This window comes from Benincasa hispida, chromosome 2 (assembly GCF_027475165.1).
Source record: "Benincasa hispida cultivar pf3 chromosome 2, pf3_genome.v1.1, whole genome shotgun sequence".
NCBI classification, from domain to species: Eukaryota; Viridiplantae; Streptophyta; class Magnoliopsida; order Cucurbitales; family Cucurbitaceae; genus Benincasa; species Benincasa hispida.
The window spans coordinates 57,696,454-57,716,645 of record NC_143479.1 but is presented as its reverse complement, the minus strand read 5'-3'; the positions used below and the strand labels follow the sequence as shown (position 1 = coordinate 57,716,645).

The window sequence follows — 20,192 nt, the reverse complement described above, 5'->3', positions numbered from 1 at the left end:
AAAGACCAAATAAAAACTAGATTATAAAAAATAAAAAATAAAAAATAATAAAATTTAAAAAAAAAAATCCAAAAGAATACCTATGGTGAGAGATTTGATTATGGCTGCTCGGCGGCCGGCAAAATCCTTGAATACCTCCTCCACCGTTGCCGCCACCACCGGCTGCAGCGCTCGGGCTTTCATCACTGTAAAATGTTTATTTTTGAACCTCTCCCTGAACTTAGACTCTTCCTCCGTCGTTACAAATTGCTTCACCTTATCTGTTATCGTCGGCAACTCGTTTATCATCTTAAATAGACTCTCTCTGCATGGGCATGTATGCATAGACAATATAAACAATAGGAAATAAATCCACAAAGAAAAATAAATAAACACACTAAAAAAAACTAATAAAATAATTAAATATTTTCTTGAATATAAATTTGTATTACTTAAAATCCCAAACTAATAATTATTAGAGTTTCTAGACCAATAATGGTTACATATATACACGTATATGTGTAAGAATTCTTTAAATATGTTGGGATTATTGTAGGAGAAAATAGTAGTTTTTCATTAATACAAGAAATATCTAATTTAGTCCATGTTTGAGAGCTAAGAAATTTTGAAATTATTAAAATTACTTTTGTCGGATTTAAAATCACTCTCAAACATACCTTTAATCATTCAAAATCAACTTAATGTTAAATTTTATACTTTTAATCGCATTTTTTATTTTGATTATAATTAAAATCATTTTTGGAATGATTTTGAAAATAACAAAAATAATTTTAACTATTTTAAAATCCTTCAGATAAACTATACCTTTCGGATGGAGTTCGAAAAGAATGGAAGGCGAAGGAAGTCAACCAAGCCTCACTATGAAAGGCGACATAGAGTAGCCATTGGTTATGTTCCATGGAAGTTCTGCCCCAATTGATTCCGACGGTAGGCTCCGGCACTTCGGAGGGTAGGAGTTCCACCGGTGGCTTCACTTTCCATTCTCCGTCCGGCAGACCGTACAGACAAACATCAGGCTTCTCTACAAAACATTAACACGAAATCCCCAAATTACCCCTACTTAATTATAATTAATTACACGAAAATACATTTTTTTTTTTCATTTCGATCGTAAGTTTCAAAAAGTTATTCTTAATATTTTCAAATGTTGCACTTTTATCTTTGAAATTTGATCCCTAAAATCACGTTTGGTAACCATTTTATTTTTGTTTTTATTTTTTAAAATAAAGTCTATAGACACTATTCTCATCTTCAAATTTTTCTTCTGTTACCTACTTTTTATCAATTGTTTAAAAACCAAGTCAGATTTTGAGAACTAAAAAAAGTTTGTTTTTGTTTTTAGAATTTTCCTAAGAATTCAAAAGTTGTACTTAAAAAATATGCAAATCATGGTAAGAAATGTGGATGATATTAGATTTCTTTTTCAAAAATGAAAACCAAAAATAAAATTATTACCAAACAATGCCTAAATTTCTAGATTTACACTTTTCATCTTGATTTTTTATTAAATACTTACTCAGTTTGATACCTAGGTTTTCGGTTTAGTATTTGTTTGGTTTGTAGGTATGAAAATGTTACACATTTAATCCTTATGCCTTGAATTTGGTTTCAATTTAAAACCCTGGATTTTAGAATGTTACAATTTTATTCTTCAAATCTGAGTTTTGTTTCAATTTGATCCCTAGATTGACGAGCTTTACATTTTTCAACTCGATTTTTTATTAAATACTCACTTTTAGTCATTAACATTAATAGTTTCTATTAATTAATTTCAAATAATTATATACTGAAATTTAATTTTAAGTTTAATAATGATGCAAAATAGTTAAACTTAATTAATTATAATTCTTTCAAATTAATTAATATATAAATGTGAAATCTAATTAATTATAAATTTTTTAATCCAAATACTCACATTTTTAATTTTTATTTTTCACTAATTTTTATCACTATTAAAATTAAAATTAAATTCTACTTTATAATTTTTTAAAAAAATAATTAATAGATATTATTAATGCTAATGATTAAATCTTAATGAAAAATCGAAATTAAAAGCATAAATCTTGAAATCTAAAATCTAAATTGAAGCAAAATTTAGATATCAATCGTAAAGAAGTAATTTTTTTAACTTTAATACTAAAGTGAAATCAAATTCAAAATTTAAAAATTAATTTAAGAACTAAATATTAAAAATTTAAGAACTAAATATTTTAATATTTTGAACTAAATGGAAATTAAAAGAAATGTAATATTCCCTTATCATTAAAAAGAAATTAAAGAAATTTAAAGAAAGGAAGAAAGAAACCTGGATCGCATTGGCGAAGAAGTTCATCGACATCTGTATTAAAAAAAAAATCAAAATTCAAATATCACTGTTTAATTATAAGATAAATCAATAAAACGAAAAGAAAATAATAATAATAATAATATTAAAATTTTGGACCAGTGGTGAGAGCTTTGATAATGGCGGATCGACGTCCATAATAATCGTCGAAAGCCTCTTTGACGGTCAGACGAGGAAGATCAGGAAAACGACATGTCGTTTCTGGGGTGGAGTTCTTGTTATTGGATTTCGATTCATCGTCTCTCGCCATTACTTTAGAAACTCTGAATTCTTTTTTTTTCTCCCTTCTCTCACTACGTTTTAAATTTTTAATTTCTACTCTCTTTCAGAGGTTATATTCTCTATTTTATATGTTTACTATTAACGTCTACCCCATGCCATTTTCTTGTTTAAATCATGTTATATATATTTGGGAAAAATTATCTTTTCAGTCCGATTTTGGGTCTAGATTTCTATTTGGTCACTAATTTTTCGAATGTGAAACATTTGGCCATTAAGTTTTAAGTTTTTTTTTCAATTTAGTCCTTGGGTTCCATAATGTTATAATTTTACACTTTAGATTTGAATTTTGTTTCAATTTGATCCCTAAGTTTTAAGATTTTACACTTTTAACCTCATTTTTCATAAATATTTGCTTTCAATTATTGACATCAATTTCTAATAATTAATTAAAAATAATTATGAATTGAATTTTTAGATGTGATAAAAAAAAATGGTGAAACTTAATTAATTATAATTTTTTAATGATTTTTAGTTATTAACATAAATTAACATTAAATACGAAAAATGAGTATTTGATGAATAATTGAATTTAAAATGTAAATCTTGAAACATAGGGACTAAATTGAAGCAAAACTCAAATGTCAAGAGAAACTGTAACATTTTGAAACCTAGGGACTAAAATGAAATCAATTCAAAACTTAAAAACTAAATGTGTAATGTTTTGAAATTTAGAGACTAAATAGAGACTAAACCAAAACTAAGGATTAAAAAAATGTATTTTTTTTCCTATATATTTTGTGGGGAAATTTTAATTTATACTCCAAATAATGGGAAGATTGTGAAGTTTAAAACGTTAGATATGACGAAAAATGTTGAAATTTTAATTTTATGGAAAAGGTGAAAGGAATAATCATAAAATGCCTATGGATATTTATGAAAAATTATTTTTAAAAATTTATTTATATTAATTAAAAAAATATATTTTATACTTTACTAGTGAATGAAAATGTTTACTATTTATCTATCTTAGACTTTTATTAGTGAATCAATTTAGAAATGTATTATAATTCTATTTTAGGATCATTTAAAATGTATATACATATCTGTGTAGACCTTTCTTTAAATATAAGGATTAACATACGTCTGAAAAATATGTTCGAATAAAATAGATAATAATAATTTTTCATTAATATGAGAAATAAGTATTTATTTAAAAAGAAAAAGAAAATAATTATATGATGGTTTTTGTACAAAAAAAAATTATATGATAATCTATCTTGCTATATTTTGACAAGATTTTGGTAGGATGATATTCTTATTTCATCAATTTAAGGTGGTTTTAATGGAATTCATTTGAAAATAAAGAGTATATACATGTCTTGACCACTTGTATTTTAGTGTTGACAATTTAGTTTTTTATTATGTTAATATCTTAATCATTACACAATCTCTATATACTAGTAAGATTATTTTTGTATTAACACAATCAATATTAAAAAAAAAAAAAAAAAAAAAAAAAAAAAAAAAAAAAAAAATTGTTCAGTGTAATGTAGAACTTTAAGATAGAAAAAAAAAACAATGGACAACCAAACATACTATTTCTGATTTTTTTAAAAAAAAAATAAATAAATAAACCTATTCTCTCTCAATTTCTTACAATAATATCCATCTTTCAATTTTTTACAATAATATGCATCTTCCTTTAGTACAAAAGAGAATTCTTAATCAAATTTTAAAAACAAAAACTAATTTTTCTAAATTTAGCAAGTGTTTATAAACTTAAATTTCAAAAATAAAAAATAAAAAATCAAATGAAGACCAAGAGTTTTATCAAACCCTTCTAAACAAAATACAAATGAGTTGTTTTGAAACTTACCATCTTTAAATTAAGAAGGAAAATGTAGGTTATAATTTTCCCATTTTTCTATCTTTATTTTTCAACCAAATTCTAACTGTGTAGAAACATCAAATTGAGTAACGTCCAAGAAATATATGATTCGAGTCTCCTAACCCCATTGTACTAAAAATAATAATAAATAAATGATTGGATAAGCTGCAGCTGCATAATATTAAAAAACAAAACAAAACAAAAATTAGCATTTGCCTTGGTTTTCTTTCTTCTTTTTGCCTTTCAAATTATCATACACAACTAAAATTAGTTGTTTTTTTGGTGTGGAACCAAAATGGTTGAAATCCAAATAGTACCATATCAAAGGGCACTCTGACTCTCTGCCATATATCTGAAACCTAAAAACCAAAAACCCATTAAGAAAAGGAAGCCCCTCCAAGTGAATATTTGATTACTACTACTACTATAGCACATTCCATTTGCTCTGATAAATCTCAACTGCACCCAACTTCTTACAGAAGAGACAGAGACCTTCTAGTTCCTGGATATGCCACAAATCAGTTTGGAGAAGGAAGACCAAATCAATATAATTCAAAACCCCACTTCGCAGCAAGTCATCATCTATCTAGTGCCAAAAGCTGAAACCAGTATAACAAACCATAAATAATCCAGGACAAGTATCCTCAGCTTCATCGAGGAAAAATGAAAGCCAATGTCTATTAACACAAGAACTAAATAAAAAGGTGCACCAGTCACATTCCAGAAACACAAAACGATACGATGAAATACCGAAAATAAAATATAATGGACAATCCAAGCTCAGGAATTTGGATGAATGGCAAAAAAACAATAGTACATATCCAACAGAAGGCATTTCTCCAATACTCAACTCAAAGCCTATACTTGAGGTTCAGGTTATATTCATTCCAGAAAACATATATGAATTCAACTAGTGTTTCTAAGATTCAGAAATGCTTCCATCTTTAACTAATCTAGTTCATGTGATTTATAACTAGTACAGCAAATGGAAATTTGCTAGGGTGTGTGCAATCTTGTGGGTTTTGTAGGGGTGAGTGGAATAGCAGGATTTTTAGAGGGGTGGACAAAGATCTTAGTAAAGTTTGGTCCTTTGTTCGCTTTCATGTTTCTTTGTGGGCCTCGGTTTTGAAGACCTTTTGTAACTATTCAATAGGTGTTATTTTTGCATAGTTGGAGTCCCTTCCTGTAGGGGAGGAGTTTTTGTGGACAGTTTTTTTGTATGCCCATGTATTCTTTCATTTTTCTCAATGAAAGCCGTTATTTTTATCAACCGGGGGGTGCAGGGCGAGTGATTTATAACTAGTCCTATTTGAATAACCTATCAAACCCATACCCAGTTTAATAAGAACTGGCGGAAAAGGAGTTTCATCGTTAGTTATGTAGAAAAACTCATGGAACAAACTCTAATTGAGATCTTTGTTCTTAAACAAGGAATTATCGAACCTTTGTCGTCTCCTGATGATTCACTTTCTCTATTCTCTGGCACATTCTGATCAATAAACTGCTGAATTGTTCTCCAATAATGATCTCCACCGGCTAACCAAGTGTCCATATGCATGCCAGAGGCGAAGTCGACGAAGAGACAACGGTTGTTATGAGCAGCTGCTTTCGCATACAGCATCTGCATGTGGACTGGGGGAACCATCTCGTCTTGTAATCCAGATAAGAAAAGAATTGGCTGCTTAATCTGCAGAGATAATTTCAAAAAGGGCTACTTATACAACCGAAGCAAGAAATAATGTAAAAAATAACGATATTTTGAACTGTTAAACCCCACCTTGCCAACTACATCGATGGTGCTCCATGGAGAACGCACAAGAAAATTGAGAACCTTGGGACCTTTTGATCCAGGGCCTCCAATAAACCACTTTAGAAAGGGTAGCAAAACTCCAGCCATATCCAAAATTGAAGTAAAAGTATTTTCTAATATCAATGCAGCAACCTGCAATTCAGAATATGGTAAACAACCTACAGAATGCAGAATAAAAAGCACAAAAAAACTTGAAGAAGATCAACGTATCTTATGACAGTAAAAGGTTGACAGTCACACTGGACATGGAACATTTTGATTCAAAAAAGTCACAGTAAATCTCTAGGTGACATTATCAAAAGGCAAGCGTAGCCCTACAAATAATACCTTGTCAGGGTTATTTTTGGTAAGAACTGCTCCAACTGCACCCCCAAGTGACCTTCCAAACACTATTATCCTAGACGTGTCAATATCGGTCCTTTGAGAAAGATGGTCCAATGCAGCCTACTCAAGTAAAATAAAAGCAGTGTTTTCAAGTACTCTTGTTGAAAAAACATAATATTTGGAAAGAGAACAAAAATGTAATCACACAAAACGGCTCTGTAAATCTATAGAACAAAGATAAACAGATTCCTATCGACATGTGAAAAAACTTATTTTTGGTTCAATCATAGCATCGTCGATCACCGCCCTTGAGCTATCGACGACGTGGCATCGAACCAATGTCGAAAGAACATAATAGAACAGAGAATCAAGACCAAAGCACACCTGAGCATCTCTAGTAATTCCATGCTGAGAAGGATAACCATCACTTGCTCCATAACTGCTTAAGGTCATATGGCATCAGTGATCATTCCATTAAAGTAGCAGCAATATATGTATATCAATGAACATATTGCTGCTGAAATATGTTAAAAGACAAGCTTGCCACATTTATGTAAAATAACATACCCTCTATATGAAAGCATGAAAACATTGCACTGTAACCTTTGTATCATGATGCGGACCATTTCAAGACGATGGGCGATGTCTAGAGCAGGAAGTCAAGGTCAAAAAATAGGAATTGAACCCGAAAACCCATCAGCATATTACTAGCATACACAGACTATTTTTTATATTACCAAATATATATAGTTAAGAGTCAAGATTTCACACGTGCATCATGAACAAAATTCAAATCTAAAATGGATAAGATGGATATATAAACATGCTAGAACATTTAGTTAAACAATAATTTTCTTATATCCAACTTCCACAAAGATGGCCATGACAATCAGGATACTTCCAGCATTCTCTTGGAAAAAAAGGATGGTAGGACCTGCAAAACAGCCGTATCACAATGTAAGCCTTGAAAGCTTACCCCACATTAAGGTAAATATGCAAGCCCAAAGAGGGAAAAGAAAAGTAAGAAGCAAAGCAGTATAAATTAAGCTGTTAAGGGTGAAAAACAGACAAATATACAGTTAAAATAACCAGGAAAAAAGATACATGAAAGAAGAATATCCCCATAACTAATAAAAGAATTGATGACAAGCATGTATGAGAAAATACACTTTAGGAGTTATATAAGCAGAACCAAAGAGAAATTTTCCTTCAGATCAATACAGGAGTACTGTTAAAGAAATGTTATTTTCCAACTCTATCAAGCCTTCGATTCAAATCATCTACAACCATTTAGAGCCTTAAAATAAGCATCAGACACGTATTCAAGCCTGCATCAGTGTGTAATCACCATGAAAGATGAAATTTTACAAGATGTTAGAACCTGCAAGGGAAAATTCTCTATTTTTTAATTCAAAATAAGCCCCAATCCTCTTAGAAGTCCTTTAAAAATTAGGTGATTCCACATCTGGATTCCTCTCTAGGAACATTTTGTTACCATCTTGCATGCCACAAATATAACAACAAAAGAGACCTTATAAACAATGTTAGATATCTTCATTTTTTCTGATACCCCTTTTGAACCAGCATTTTCATTTCAACCTTCAACAACCAGAATAAACTTCAACCACTGTCCATTTAAATCCAGCATGTGATACCCAGCAACATGAATACCTGAATTCCATATTCACCCAATATAGTACTCTCTTTAATGCAACAATTAAAAGAACTTTTACATTCCAAGGTACAAATCATGCAGTACGAATCCAGCTATCCAACAGTCCCTGACGCACCCATCACGAGATTCCCCTAAACAAGTACACCAGCATCTCGTCCAAATAGCCAGGTCCCAGATATCCACATTCTCAATCATCCTCAATTCCCCTTCAATTTTAAGCTAAATTTATTTGGCACAGATTTTATCAGCTAAGCATCCAAACTTATTCACAAAGAAATGATCAACAGGCCATCTCGACAGATCTAATCATTAAGCTCTTCCCTCCATTTCATACCACTCTCTTCAGAAGAGAAACACAAAACAAATTCATCTCGATAACTAATCAAACAACCCAACCACAAAACAAACCTAAGATCCGCCAGTCCCAGGTCCAAAAATCAGCTCAGAGTCACAAAAAAACAGAACACAACCGCATCACCTAAACCCTACCAGCGAAATCCATCAAAATTCAACAAGAAAAATCGACACAACCAAAAGAGAAATGAAAAGAGAAGAATCAAACCTCGGCAATCGGGGAAGAGTTTAATGAACCACGAGTGAAGGCGGACTCCATCAGAAGATCGAAGCCATACATCCTCATAAACAAGGCGAAGCCGAGATGGGTTAATCGCATAAGATTTCGTAAACCCAGGAAGAACCGGCACATAAACCAATCTCTCTTGAAAAGCGACCAGTAACGCCATTCCGGCGACCACCAAGCCTCCGACGCCATAAAGCAACGCACTCACATAAGATACCATACTCGATCTCTCCCGTTGCCGTTGGGTTTGGTCGTTTTCCCTCGATTTGAAAATTGAAAATTCAGGGTCGGTGGGTAATGGGGAAATTCATGAGATTTTGAAGAAGAAAGAAGATGTAAGGACTGAAAAGGGGAATTGGGTTTGAAGTTTGGAGTAAAACTAAACTTGGGTTGGTGTTTAATTTGCCGTTGAAGGGTTATACAGTGTATGCGTGTTCGTGTTCCTCGCACAGTGACATCGGCAAGCAGTGCTTATGGGCTATGGCTATGGCGCTGCTCTGCTTGAGCTTTGGACCGCACTCTGCCAAAATAAAGGTTAAAAAGGGACTCCGATTCCGTGGCCGAGGCTCCGCCTTATTTTTCTTCCCCCTTGGCAAGAAAAATGTGAAATGATTTTAAGTTATGAAATATGACCCCAATTTGAGGTGTTTTCGTATAGATCACCTCATTTTAATTTCGCTCATAAGTGGATGTTTGACCAACCAAGTGAAGTTAATATGTTAGAGTTAATAAGTTTGTATTTAGATGGTATTTGGCTCTTCAATATGAGTTGAATTAGTATAATATATCAATTCAATATTTGGTCCACCAATTTTAGATGTTGATAAAGTTGAGTTAATATATTTTACCAACTCATCTCAACTCTCCCTTCTTCCAAGGTTTACAATGGTTCCACCCATTGGCCACTTGTCACACTCCAGAAACTAACTCTAGACTCCAACAACCGCCTTCAATGACAATTCTAGCGATCAACTCTATGCTCCGACAACCACCTTCGATGACAACTCCAGCAACCAACTCTGGGCTTCAACAACCTTCACGCGTCCATCCAAAAACTAATTTTGGACTCTAGCAACCACCTCCGTTGACAACTTTTGTGACCCAACTCAATGACTACCTTCACGCGACCAACTCCAATGACTAATTTTAGGCTCCGACAACCACCTATGACTACAAACTCCGATGAAAATCAACTTCAATGACTACCTTCGAGTGAGCAACTCTAACGACCAACTAGGGGCTTCAACAACCACCTTCAACTACAACTCCGGCAAAATTCATTTTTGACGATCAACTTCGATGATCACCTTCGCGTGACCAACTCTGGACCCCACAAACCACCTCCGATGATCAACTCCAACCACCTTCATGCAACAAACTTCAGGTTCTGACAACCACCTCCGACTACAAAACTCTAATGAAAATATTCTTCGATAGTCAACTTTGACAATTACTTCCGATTATTATAAGACTGATGATGGTTAAAATATATTTATACGTAAAAAATTGTAAAATATTTTTTGTATTCAATTAAATTCACATATCATATGAGTGTTAAGAATATTTAGACAACAAGTATGTATGTAGTTGAAAAATATGTAATATATAACATAATATTTTTTTTTTGGAACATGATCTAGCAAAAATTAGTGAAAAATGGAAGATTTGTCTATGATGATCCTCCAAATTTGGAGGAATTGAAAATGAAATTGTTGAAGAAATGTGGTGACAATAAAAAAATACAATTAAAAGAATAAATGACAGAGTCAAGATAAAGAGCAACAATAGGAATAAGAATAAAAAGAATAAGGTGATAATGAAATTCATGGGAAAAAATCATGACTAAAAAATTTTTATTTTCTCTTTGATTTTTCATTTTATTTAACCATATTTTTTTTAAAAAAAAAATGTAATGAGATAACTCTTGTTCATTACCCAAGAAAGAAAGGAAGGAAGGAAAAAAAGCTTTAAAAAATAGAAGAAAAATTGCATTCCATATTTTATTCAACACAAAGATGGGTAATTATTGAATAAAAAAGTTTCAAAACAAAAATATTAATCATGAAAGTATATTATTTAGAGTTAAAAAAACTGTACCAGATACTTCAGACATATAAACGCAACTTTGCACCCTAAACACAGACATATGAACTCAGACTAAATAACTCTGCATCCCAGATACGGACATATGAACTCCACACATATATAAACTTCACAGACATATGAACACCAAATATTATATCTCAACTTGGCGCCTCAAACAGCCCATTAGAGTGTAGAATTGTAAGATAGAGTTTTTCGAGATTTATGAAAAGTAGATTAAGAGGGGAAAATGGAATTCCTCGATAAAAGTGAAGAATAGAAAAAAAAATGAAAAGATTGAGTTACTTGTTAAGTGTGTAAACTTCAATGGTGCTTGTTTTACTATTGAAGTTAAGTTGTTTATTTAAGTAGGTGGGCCAAAAGATCCCTCACAACGAAGATGCAGAGTAGCCAGAGCACACGTATGCGTAAGATGCAGATTTGAGCCTAATGTTTATTTGATCCTTGTGTTTTAAAATATTACACATTTAAGGCCATGTTTCGTAATAGATTTTGGTTTTTTGTTTTTTTTTAAAATTAAACATGTAAATAACTCTTCCACCTCTAAATTTCATATTTTATTTATTTTTTTTTTATTAATATTTTCAAAAACCAAGTCAAATTTTGAAAACTAAAATAGTAACTCTTAAAAACTTTTTTTGTTTTTGGAGTTTGGTTGCGAATTCAACTTTTGTACATAAGAAAGATGTAAACAATGGTAAGAAAATGAGAGAAATTAAGCTTAATTTTCAAAAACAAAAAACAAAATGTTTACTAAAAGGGGCCTTAGTACTTGAGTTTTGAGTTTGGTTTCAATTTTGTTAATAGATTTTAAAATATTACAATTTTACCATTGAGATTTGAATTTTTACAATTTGTTTCAATTTGATCCCTAAATTTCAAGATTTACACAATACTCACTATCAATCATTAGCGTTAGTGTATATTAATTAATTTAAAATCATCATTATTAATTAAGTTTCACTATTAAAATTAATTTTAAAATTTTACCTTGTAATTGTTTTAAATTAATAAACATTAACACCAAATACCGAGATGAATATTTAGTGAAAAATGAAGGTTAAAAATGTAAATATTAAAATTTATTGGCTAAATTAAAATAAAACTTAAATCTCAAAAGTAAAATTATAATAATTTTAAATATAAAAACTAAATTGAAACCAAATTCAAAATTTAACCAAACATGTAATATTTTAAAATAAAGAAATTAAAAGGAAACTCTATCCAAATATAGGGAGTAAAAATATATTTTAATCTAAATATTTTGTGGTGTAAGAAATTATGAATGCTCACCACATCCACTAAATTATGAATCTTAGTTGAGAATTTCAACATTCATACGAAAATAATGATTTTGTATTTAAATATTATTCTTACATTTATATCATATATCATAAATTATAATATCAAGTAATTACCTTGTATTCTTTCTATTCCAAAGGTTCAAATTTCAAGATCTCTACGTTAAAATGAATTTCTAATTAGTATAATCTTATTTCTCAAAGATCGAAGTTTCGATCTCTCATCTTTATAATATTGATCTCACTGAGGTGTTTTTTTATGATTGATGACGTTAAGTTAATGGTTCAAGATCTTGGAGAGCTTGTTAGAAAAGTTTTGGAAGAGCGGATGTTTTTTTTTTTTCTCAAACTCTTCATCTGGGTGATTTTCTTTATTGACGTCTCTTGATGTAATTCTCTAGACGTTTGTTATTCTGTTTTCCTAAAAAAATCTCAACATCTTTTGTTATTGTACTAAAAACGATCATAGATTTTAAACACTTTAGAATTTGTTTAAATCGTTTGTGTTAAACCACCAGCTTAAGCTTTTAGGTCAATCGATGATTTAATAGTATTTGGTCTTTCTTATTGTCTTCAACAACATATAAGAATGAAAATTCAAACTTTTGACTAAATTGATAATATATTTTAATCAATTAAACTATGTTTAGATCAATTGATATATCAATTAAATGGTCATTGTAAAGGTAGGGTTTTAATTTTTTTTTTCTTGTCCACTCATTTTATTTAAAAAGGAGTGTAATGATAAAGAAAATAATGTATTTAAACTTTCTTTTTTGGGGTCAAAACTATCAAAGTTTAGCTAGAAAACAAACAACAAACAGTAAAAAGTGATTCCTTAGTAGAACATCAATGGGTTCCACAAAGTGGCAATGTGAACAAGTTTTCTTCTTTCATTACCCTATTATTGTACTTTGTGTACTAAAAAAAAGAAGACCCATTTTGGAAAAAAAAAAAACTTTTAATGTGATTAGGATAGACCACTTTATTCTCTAAATAGTAATTAGAGAATGACAAGATTAAGGTTAAATTACAAGTTATTTTCTCGGTTTCTAATTTTAAATTTGTATTTATGTGTCTAACAGATGTACAAACTTTTAAACAAATGTTAAATATATTATTTACGTCATTCTTTGATAATCATTTGGTTTTCGTTTTTTAATTATTGAAATTAAGCTTATAAACACTACTTCTTCTAGTAAATTTATATATTTTGTTATTCACTTTCTACTAACTAATTTGAGACATGTGCATGCACGTGTTTTATAAAGTTCAAAATGTAATTTAGTTAAAAAAAAAATAACTTTTCTTTAGTAGGATTAATTAGGGGTGTTAAAAAAAACCTGATGATCCGAAAAAACTGATCAATCCAACCCAACCCGCGTAGTTTGGATTGGGTTATCAACTCATTTGAGTTGGGTTGGGTTTAAATAAATGAAAAATTTGTGAGTTTGGTTGGTTCATGGGTTCACCTAATATAACTCAAACCAACCCGAATCAATCCGAATTTATTATTACCTTTAAAATATATTTTTTATTACTTACAACACAATTATTTGTACATATATTATTTTAATTTTATTTAATTCTAATATCTTTTAAATAATTCTCAACAACTCTTAGAAATAGTTTCTTTACCCTTTAGAAATAAAATTTTCACTATTTAAATTGAAATTGAGTTGTCAATCTTAATTCATTATATGAAAATAATTAAATAAGATTTTTACATATTTATGTTGTGCTTCTTTTTAGAACAAAATTTTAAACAAATGACCTGATTAATCCGAACCAATTCAATCCAAATATTTCATGGTTGGGTTGTGTTGGGTTCATTTTCTAATAAGAGTTATTTGGGTAAGAGAAGAAATTTATAACCCAAACAATTTGGTTGAGTCTAAAAAGTCTTTTAACCCAACCCAACCCAACCCATGAACATCCTTAAGATTAACAGTTTTTGGCCTAAGTTCGGTCTATTTTGACGTTTCTCGATGGACACATAGAATAAATATAAGAATAGTTACTAAGTAGGACCTAAATATTAGTCAAATAAGTTTGGTTTCAAAATATACCAAAGCTAAAAAGTTGAAAGGCTAGAAAAGTAGTAAAATTTAAGGATGAGTAGGATATGATTACGTTTTAATTAATTAATTTATTTTACTATTCATGTAAAGTAAAGTATCAATAAAATAAATAATTGATGGTTTTTTATTCATAAAAAATTGGGAGAATTTCCACCTTTTGATCTGTCTTGAGACAACCAAGCAAGCAATGGAATCAAAAACAAATTTAAGAAAAAGTAGACATTAATGAGGATCAAAAAAAAAAGGAAAAAAAAAACATGTGAAGAAAGTAGTTGATGATCATGCTAGTGGACCTTAGTATCAAAGAGTTAGCTGGTCAAGCCTAAAAGCAACCTATACCAAAGACCAAACTCTAAAATTACAAAATTGGCCAAATGTAAATTTGAAGGACATAAATATAATGATAAATATCTTTTTTAGTTCATTGCTTTTGATTGAAGACATGAGGTTGGTTGAGTTATATTTATATTGCTATATGATCTTTAATGTTAATATGGGAGTAACTCAATTAGTTTAGATTGTAAATCAATATGATGAAGAAATTAAACATTTGTGTCATGGAAGAACCACTATCTTAAAAGCGTTTTTGGTATGACCTCGGTGCTAATCAATACACCTCATTTGCTCTCCTAGATTAATACGATGTCTTTTTCAAACGAAACATGTATTTATCAAAGAAGAGTTACAATCAAGATAACAGTTTTGTTTAAAGCGAGAAAAAAACCAAAAGATAAAAAATCAGTGCTTGGAAAAATGCAGCCACAAAACTTTTGTAGGAAAAAAGAAGTAAGAGAGATTTTAATACCACTTACACTTTTTGAAATTCCAAAAGTAAGCTCTATATTAAAACCTTCCAACTAAGTCCAAATCTTTTTATGTAGAAAAATCTCTAATTTATCTCTCATGAGACATTGTAAAGGGCTTAAAGCCCAAATCGTTCTCAACATAAATATATATCATCGGTCGAGAAGTTTGAAGTTCAAATCCGTACCTCTATCCAAATTAGATTAAAAAAATGAACTAAAAAAATCAAGGTTGATATTGAATATACCAGTAAATCATTTATTTCGATTGAACAAATTTTACTTATTGGCAAGTTCAACTAAATATAAACTATAATTTAATGAAATACCTTGGTCTAATAGAAAACATGCTACATGTTTCAAATTTATCTACAGATTGTCAATCTTTTGAATGGAGTGGAGGAGCATTCCTTTGTTAAGGTTGGAGTCCTTTTCGAGAATATTCTTTTTGTAAAAAGAAAAATATTGTTACTATTTTGGGTGTTTGTCATATTCCTCAAGAGGAAAATAAAGTTGCTTATGTGATAACAACTTTGGCATCCGCTCAAGACTTTTCTTTTGGTCCAAAAAGATGTTTTCTAGATAGTATTCTCCCTCTTAACGGATGAGAAATTGAGGGAGTAGACATTTGTGTGGTTTGATTGTTGTTTTTACCTAAACAAATCATCCAAAGATCTAGAACCTTAATATATTTCTTTCAACTTAATTATGGTAAGTCTTCAAGAGTTATTAACTAGTAATACAAAATTCAAACAATAATTCAATACATAAAATCCAATTTTGCCCAACAAAGCAAGGTAGAGCTTAACCATTTAAAGCATCTATAACTTATGTTACAAATCGGTCGTTGAATATCTACTCTTTTTTTATCTCAATAAAAGATAAAGTGGAAGAAAATGCAATGAATACGTCAATTTAGCTATAAATTAATTGTTTAAGGCATATATTTTCGATCGAAAATTTAAATCTCCTGACTATCACTTGTTGAACTAAAACAAAAGCATGAGCATCTATAGATATTTGAAGTAAAAAATATTGAACTAAATTTGTCCATGAAAATTTTGAGTTGCATCTAATAAGTTTCTAGATTTAAGAAAATAATAAAGAATAACTCTCTGATAGCCCATAAATCTCTATCATATTAGATATTTAAAAAATAATAATAATAATTAATGTTTAACAAGACATAAAATTCAATTTTATTTTGAAGATATATGTGAATTAAGACAAATGTTAATAATATGATAATACACTATTTAAATTTAGAGGTATGTTAAGCACAATATTGAAAGATAACTAAACTTATATTTTAATGTTTTTAAGAAATTGTGTAATCCAATGCTCTAATATCTTTGTAATATCAAATTTTATCATTATTTTTTAATTGGTTTGTACATGTGTTCCAAAACATTAGAGGTTTAAATCATCTACCTCTATTTGTTTTTTTAGACAATAATGCTTTCATTGAGAGAGGAAAAGAAAAAAGAATGAAAGAATACAAGAGTAACAAAAACCCAACCCGCAAAAACCCTCATAAAGAAATAGTTTCCAACTAAGTAACATATTGAATAATTACAAAAAGTCTTCGAAACTAAAGTCCAACGAGATACATGAAGCCTCGTCAAGGACCAAACAACATCCCCCCACAAAAACAAATATATATATATTCACAATAAAGTACACATTTCACCAAACCATAAAATAGCAAGTTAACTTAAGATCAAACTCTTAAAAGAAACAGTTCTACACAAACCTTGCAAAAGCAACTCTAGAGAAGGTGATCCAAGTCATCCTTTGCCTTTCGACAAAGAATGTAACAAAAAGACCTCGTAAACAAAAACTTCTTTCTCAAAAACCTATCCATAGTATTCACGCAACCAAGTAAAACTACCAAGGTAAAGAACTTAACTTTCTTAAGGATCTTATTTCTCCAGAACACATCAAAAACTAACTCGCTAGCCAGAGAAGAATCCAACAACAATCAGGAAAAAAAAAAAAAAAACTTATAAGAAAGACCACATATAAATAAGATTAGAACTCCAAATACAAATATCTCTGGTCTCCAACCAAAAATTAAAGTCATCAAGTAAGAACAACATAGAGATAACCTCCCTTATCCCTATCTCTATTTATTGTTGAAATAAAAACTATAGGATGCTATTAAAAAGCCATAACTCAAAATAATAGTCTAAATGAACGTATCTCATGACATCTAGTCTTCATGAGGTCAAAAATTCAAATCTAGTATATAACTCAATAGCCGAAATTTTGGTTCAGCATTTTGGACCAAAACTCCACCAAGCTTTGAAGCCCTCAAAGATTTTCACGGCCCATTTAGGCCCAAGAAAAGGCCCAAAAACTACACGAGGAAGTGGGGCCCACGATTCCTACTATCCCATTTGCTGGAGTGTGAATTTTGGGATATTTTCCTCTTTTTGAGGAATAATTCTTCATTCTTAATTTTTTTTTTTTTAATATTATTTTACAATACCGCGTAAAGGAAGTTTCCGAGGAGACCAGAGAAGAAAAGGGATTCGGGAAGAAGCAGAATCCTTTTTCAAGCCACCATTAAATTCATTCAAGCATTTCTTCCACAACCCAATTCATTGATCCGATCGCCTCTATTGAGATTTTGATACGTTCGTTTCAATTCAGATTTTCTTTCTATAATCCGATCGCCCGCCATGAGTTTTCTCTTGGGCAAGCGCAAAACTCCGGCCGGTATATGCTCTTCGATCACTATTTTTCTTCTCTCTTTCGACAAATTCTCAGTTTTCGTTGCTTTCAATTTTTTATAATCTACTTCTTTCTGGTGGAATGATTTGATTCTGTTGTATTTGATAGTTGAGGTCATTTGTTTTGATTCCTGGAGTTTATGGTTTAATTTAGTTGATTATACCTCTACGGTTTAGGAGGTCTTCATTTCGCCTACTTTGAAAAGTTCGTTTTCCAGTCTGTTTATTACATACAGATGCTGATTCAGTGTCTTAAGCGAACTGTTTAATTTCGGATTTTTTGTTGTCTTTGAAGAAATGCTTTGTTAATGTTGGTGAAGGGGGAATGATTTGCGCATGATAGTTCGAAGGTGTTTACACCTTTTCATTGTGATCAATAAGCGAACTGCATTTTTTGTTGATTATGTTTGTTTTATTGTTCTTCATTTGTCTTCCACTGATATTTTAGTTGCATCACGGCTTTGATGCCGAGGCGTTAAAAGTAATCAATCATTTTAGCTTTACTGTTTGAACTCTTAGAATTAGCAACAAATTAATATGATTTATAAAGCTATAAAAATTATGTTTATATCTGAATATTGTTATTTCTTCTTATTCCAATATCTATATTGTTAAATAGAGCCCTCATGTAAGGAATTCTAAGAATTAATATAGAAACACCCTTGTCTGATAGTTATTAAGAGTCTTTGTTTGGTGTTAATTTAACACAAGGAATGGTTAGCATAGCATAGGTTTGCCATTAAAGTATTAATTGTATTAGTCAATCTTATGGCATCTGATATTGTGTACCATTATTGTCAATCCAGAACTCCTCCGGGAAAATAAGCGAATGCTGGACAAATCGATCAGAGAAATTGAAAGGGAGAGACAAGGTCTTCAAACACAAGAGAAGAAACTAATTGCAGAGATTAAGAAAAGTGCCAAGCAAGGGCAAATGGTGTGTATTCTTCATTTTTTCCCATCTAACGTTCATATTTTCTTTTGTGAAATGCCATTCTTTTTTAGAGTCCTTTCTTTTAATCAATGGAATTCTCTGAAGCTGGGACAGTTTTCTTCATGGCTGGAAGGGGATATATTTCATGAATCAATGATATTTGGAATTACTTATCTTAGATGTGTGTGCGTGTATCACCTGAATATTGTTGTTCAACATATATTTTTGTTAGATTGTTGATATAATATTAAATTTCTTTTCACCCATTAATTTGAGCTTTTGGGTTAATTGGTGATTTAACAATTTTCTTAGCCTTCTCCTTCTTTGATAATAAGTTTCACTTGATGGTGTATGTCATATTTCGAAGTGTCAAAGATGAAATCAAATAAGGGGGAAAACATTATAACACGATTCAAATGCTCCACAATTGTGTTTTTAGAATTACATCTGAATAAGGTATGATATGTTACTGTCGCAGGGAGCTGTGAAAGTGATGGCAAAAGATCTAGTTAGGACCAGGCACCAGATTGAAAAATTCTACAAGCTTAAATCACAACTGCAGGGGGTATCTCTTAGAATTCAGGTACAATTTATTTCATAACTTGTTCTTTCCATTTGATATTTTGTACATCAATTTACATATCATGAGCGATGGCCTGTTTTTGATAACTTAATATTTTTGTTGAACCCACCTTTTTAGACTTTGAAATCAACTCAAGCAATGGGAGAAGCTATGAAAGGAGTCACAAAGGCAATGGGACAAATGAATCGACAGATGAACTTGCCATCCCTGCAGAAGATTATGCAAGAATTTATGAAACAGAATGAAAAAATGGAACTGATGACTGAAGTGATGGAAGATGCTATTGATGATGCTTTGGAAGGGGATGAAGAAGAGGAAGAGACAGAAGAATTGGTCAACCAGGTTCTTGATGAGATAGGAATTGACATGAACCAAGAGGTAACTTTATCTTTAAATATCCCTCCTTCATTTCTCTTGCTGGTGCAATGTATCAACCCCTCTGTAAATGAATGATCTGACCATTTTTGTATCTGAACTATTTCCCCCCACAGCTCGTGAATGCACCGTCGACTGCTGTCGCTGCACCAGCGGCAAAGACAAAGGTTGCACAAGCAGAAGGAACAGGGAACGACGATGGTGGAATAGACAGCGATCTTCAAGCCCGACTAGATAATTTAAGGAGAATGTAAATGTAAGATATCTTCATTTCTTGTGTTATATTGTTACTGTCCAACCAGACTAAAGGAGGGACCACTTTTGCCACTGTCATATAATACCTAATTCCATGATTTCCTGACCTTGTTTTGGCTATATGACATAAATGGGAATTTAAACTTGTTCTTCAAATATAATTTCCTACTGTATATACA

The 20,192-nt window shown here is 30.7% G+C and overlaps 2 protein-coding genes, 1 non-coding gene and 1 pseudogene across 3 annotated transcripts; 1 reads left to right on the top strand and 3 right to left on the bottom strand.

Moving 5' to 3' along the window:
• Positions 1-779: 779 nt before the first annotated feature.
• On the bottom strand, positions 780-2,594 carry LOC150038033 (PHD finger protein ALFIN-LIKE 3 pseudogene; annotated as a pseudogene).
• Positions 2,595-4,650: 2,056 nt separating this feature from the next.
• On the bottom strand, positions 4,651-9,538 carry WAV2 (alpha/beta-Hydrolases superfamily protein). The gene is made up of 8 exons (XM_039023844.2): positions 8,826-9,538; positions 7,487-7,522; positions 7,156-7,234; positions 6,973-7,027; positions 6,592-6,708; positions 6,232-6,396; positions 5,898-6,141; positions 4,651-5,053 (listed from the first exon to the last, which is right to left on the bottom strand). Exons 1-8 carry the CDS (start codon positions 9,061-9,063, stop codon positions 5,037-5,039), a joined length of 951 nt encoding a protein of 316 aa, XP_038879772.1. The 5' UTR covers positions 9,064-9,538; the 3' UTR covers positions 4,651-5,036.
• Positions 6,782-6,925, bottom strand: LOC120072398 (small nucleolar RNA snoR2/U65). Its single transcript, XR_005480458.1, has one exon. It is a non-coding gene; the product is annotated as a small nucleolar RNA snoR2/U65 (small nucleolar RNA).
• Positions 9,539-17,548: 8,010 nt separating the features above from the next.
• On the top strand, positions 17,549-20,169 carry VPS2.1 (SNF7 family protein). Its single transcript, XM_039023874.2, has 5 exons — positions 17,549-17,852; positions 18,673-18,803; positions 19,279-19,383; positions 19,501-19,761; positions 19,875-20,169. Exons 1-5 carry the CDS (start codon positions 17,816-17,818, stop codon positions 20,010-20,012), a joined length of 672 nt encoding a protein of 223 aa, XP_038879802.1. The 5' UTR covers positions 17,549-17,815; the 3' UTR covers positions 20,013-20,169.
• Positions 20,170-20,192: the final 23 nt, after the last annotated feature.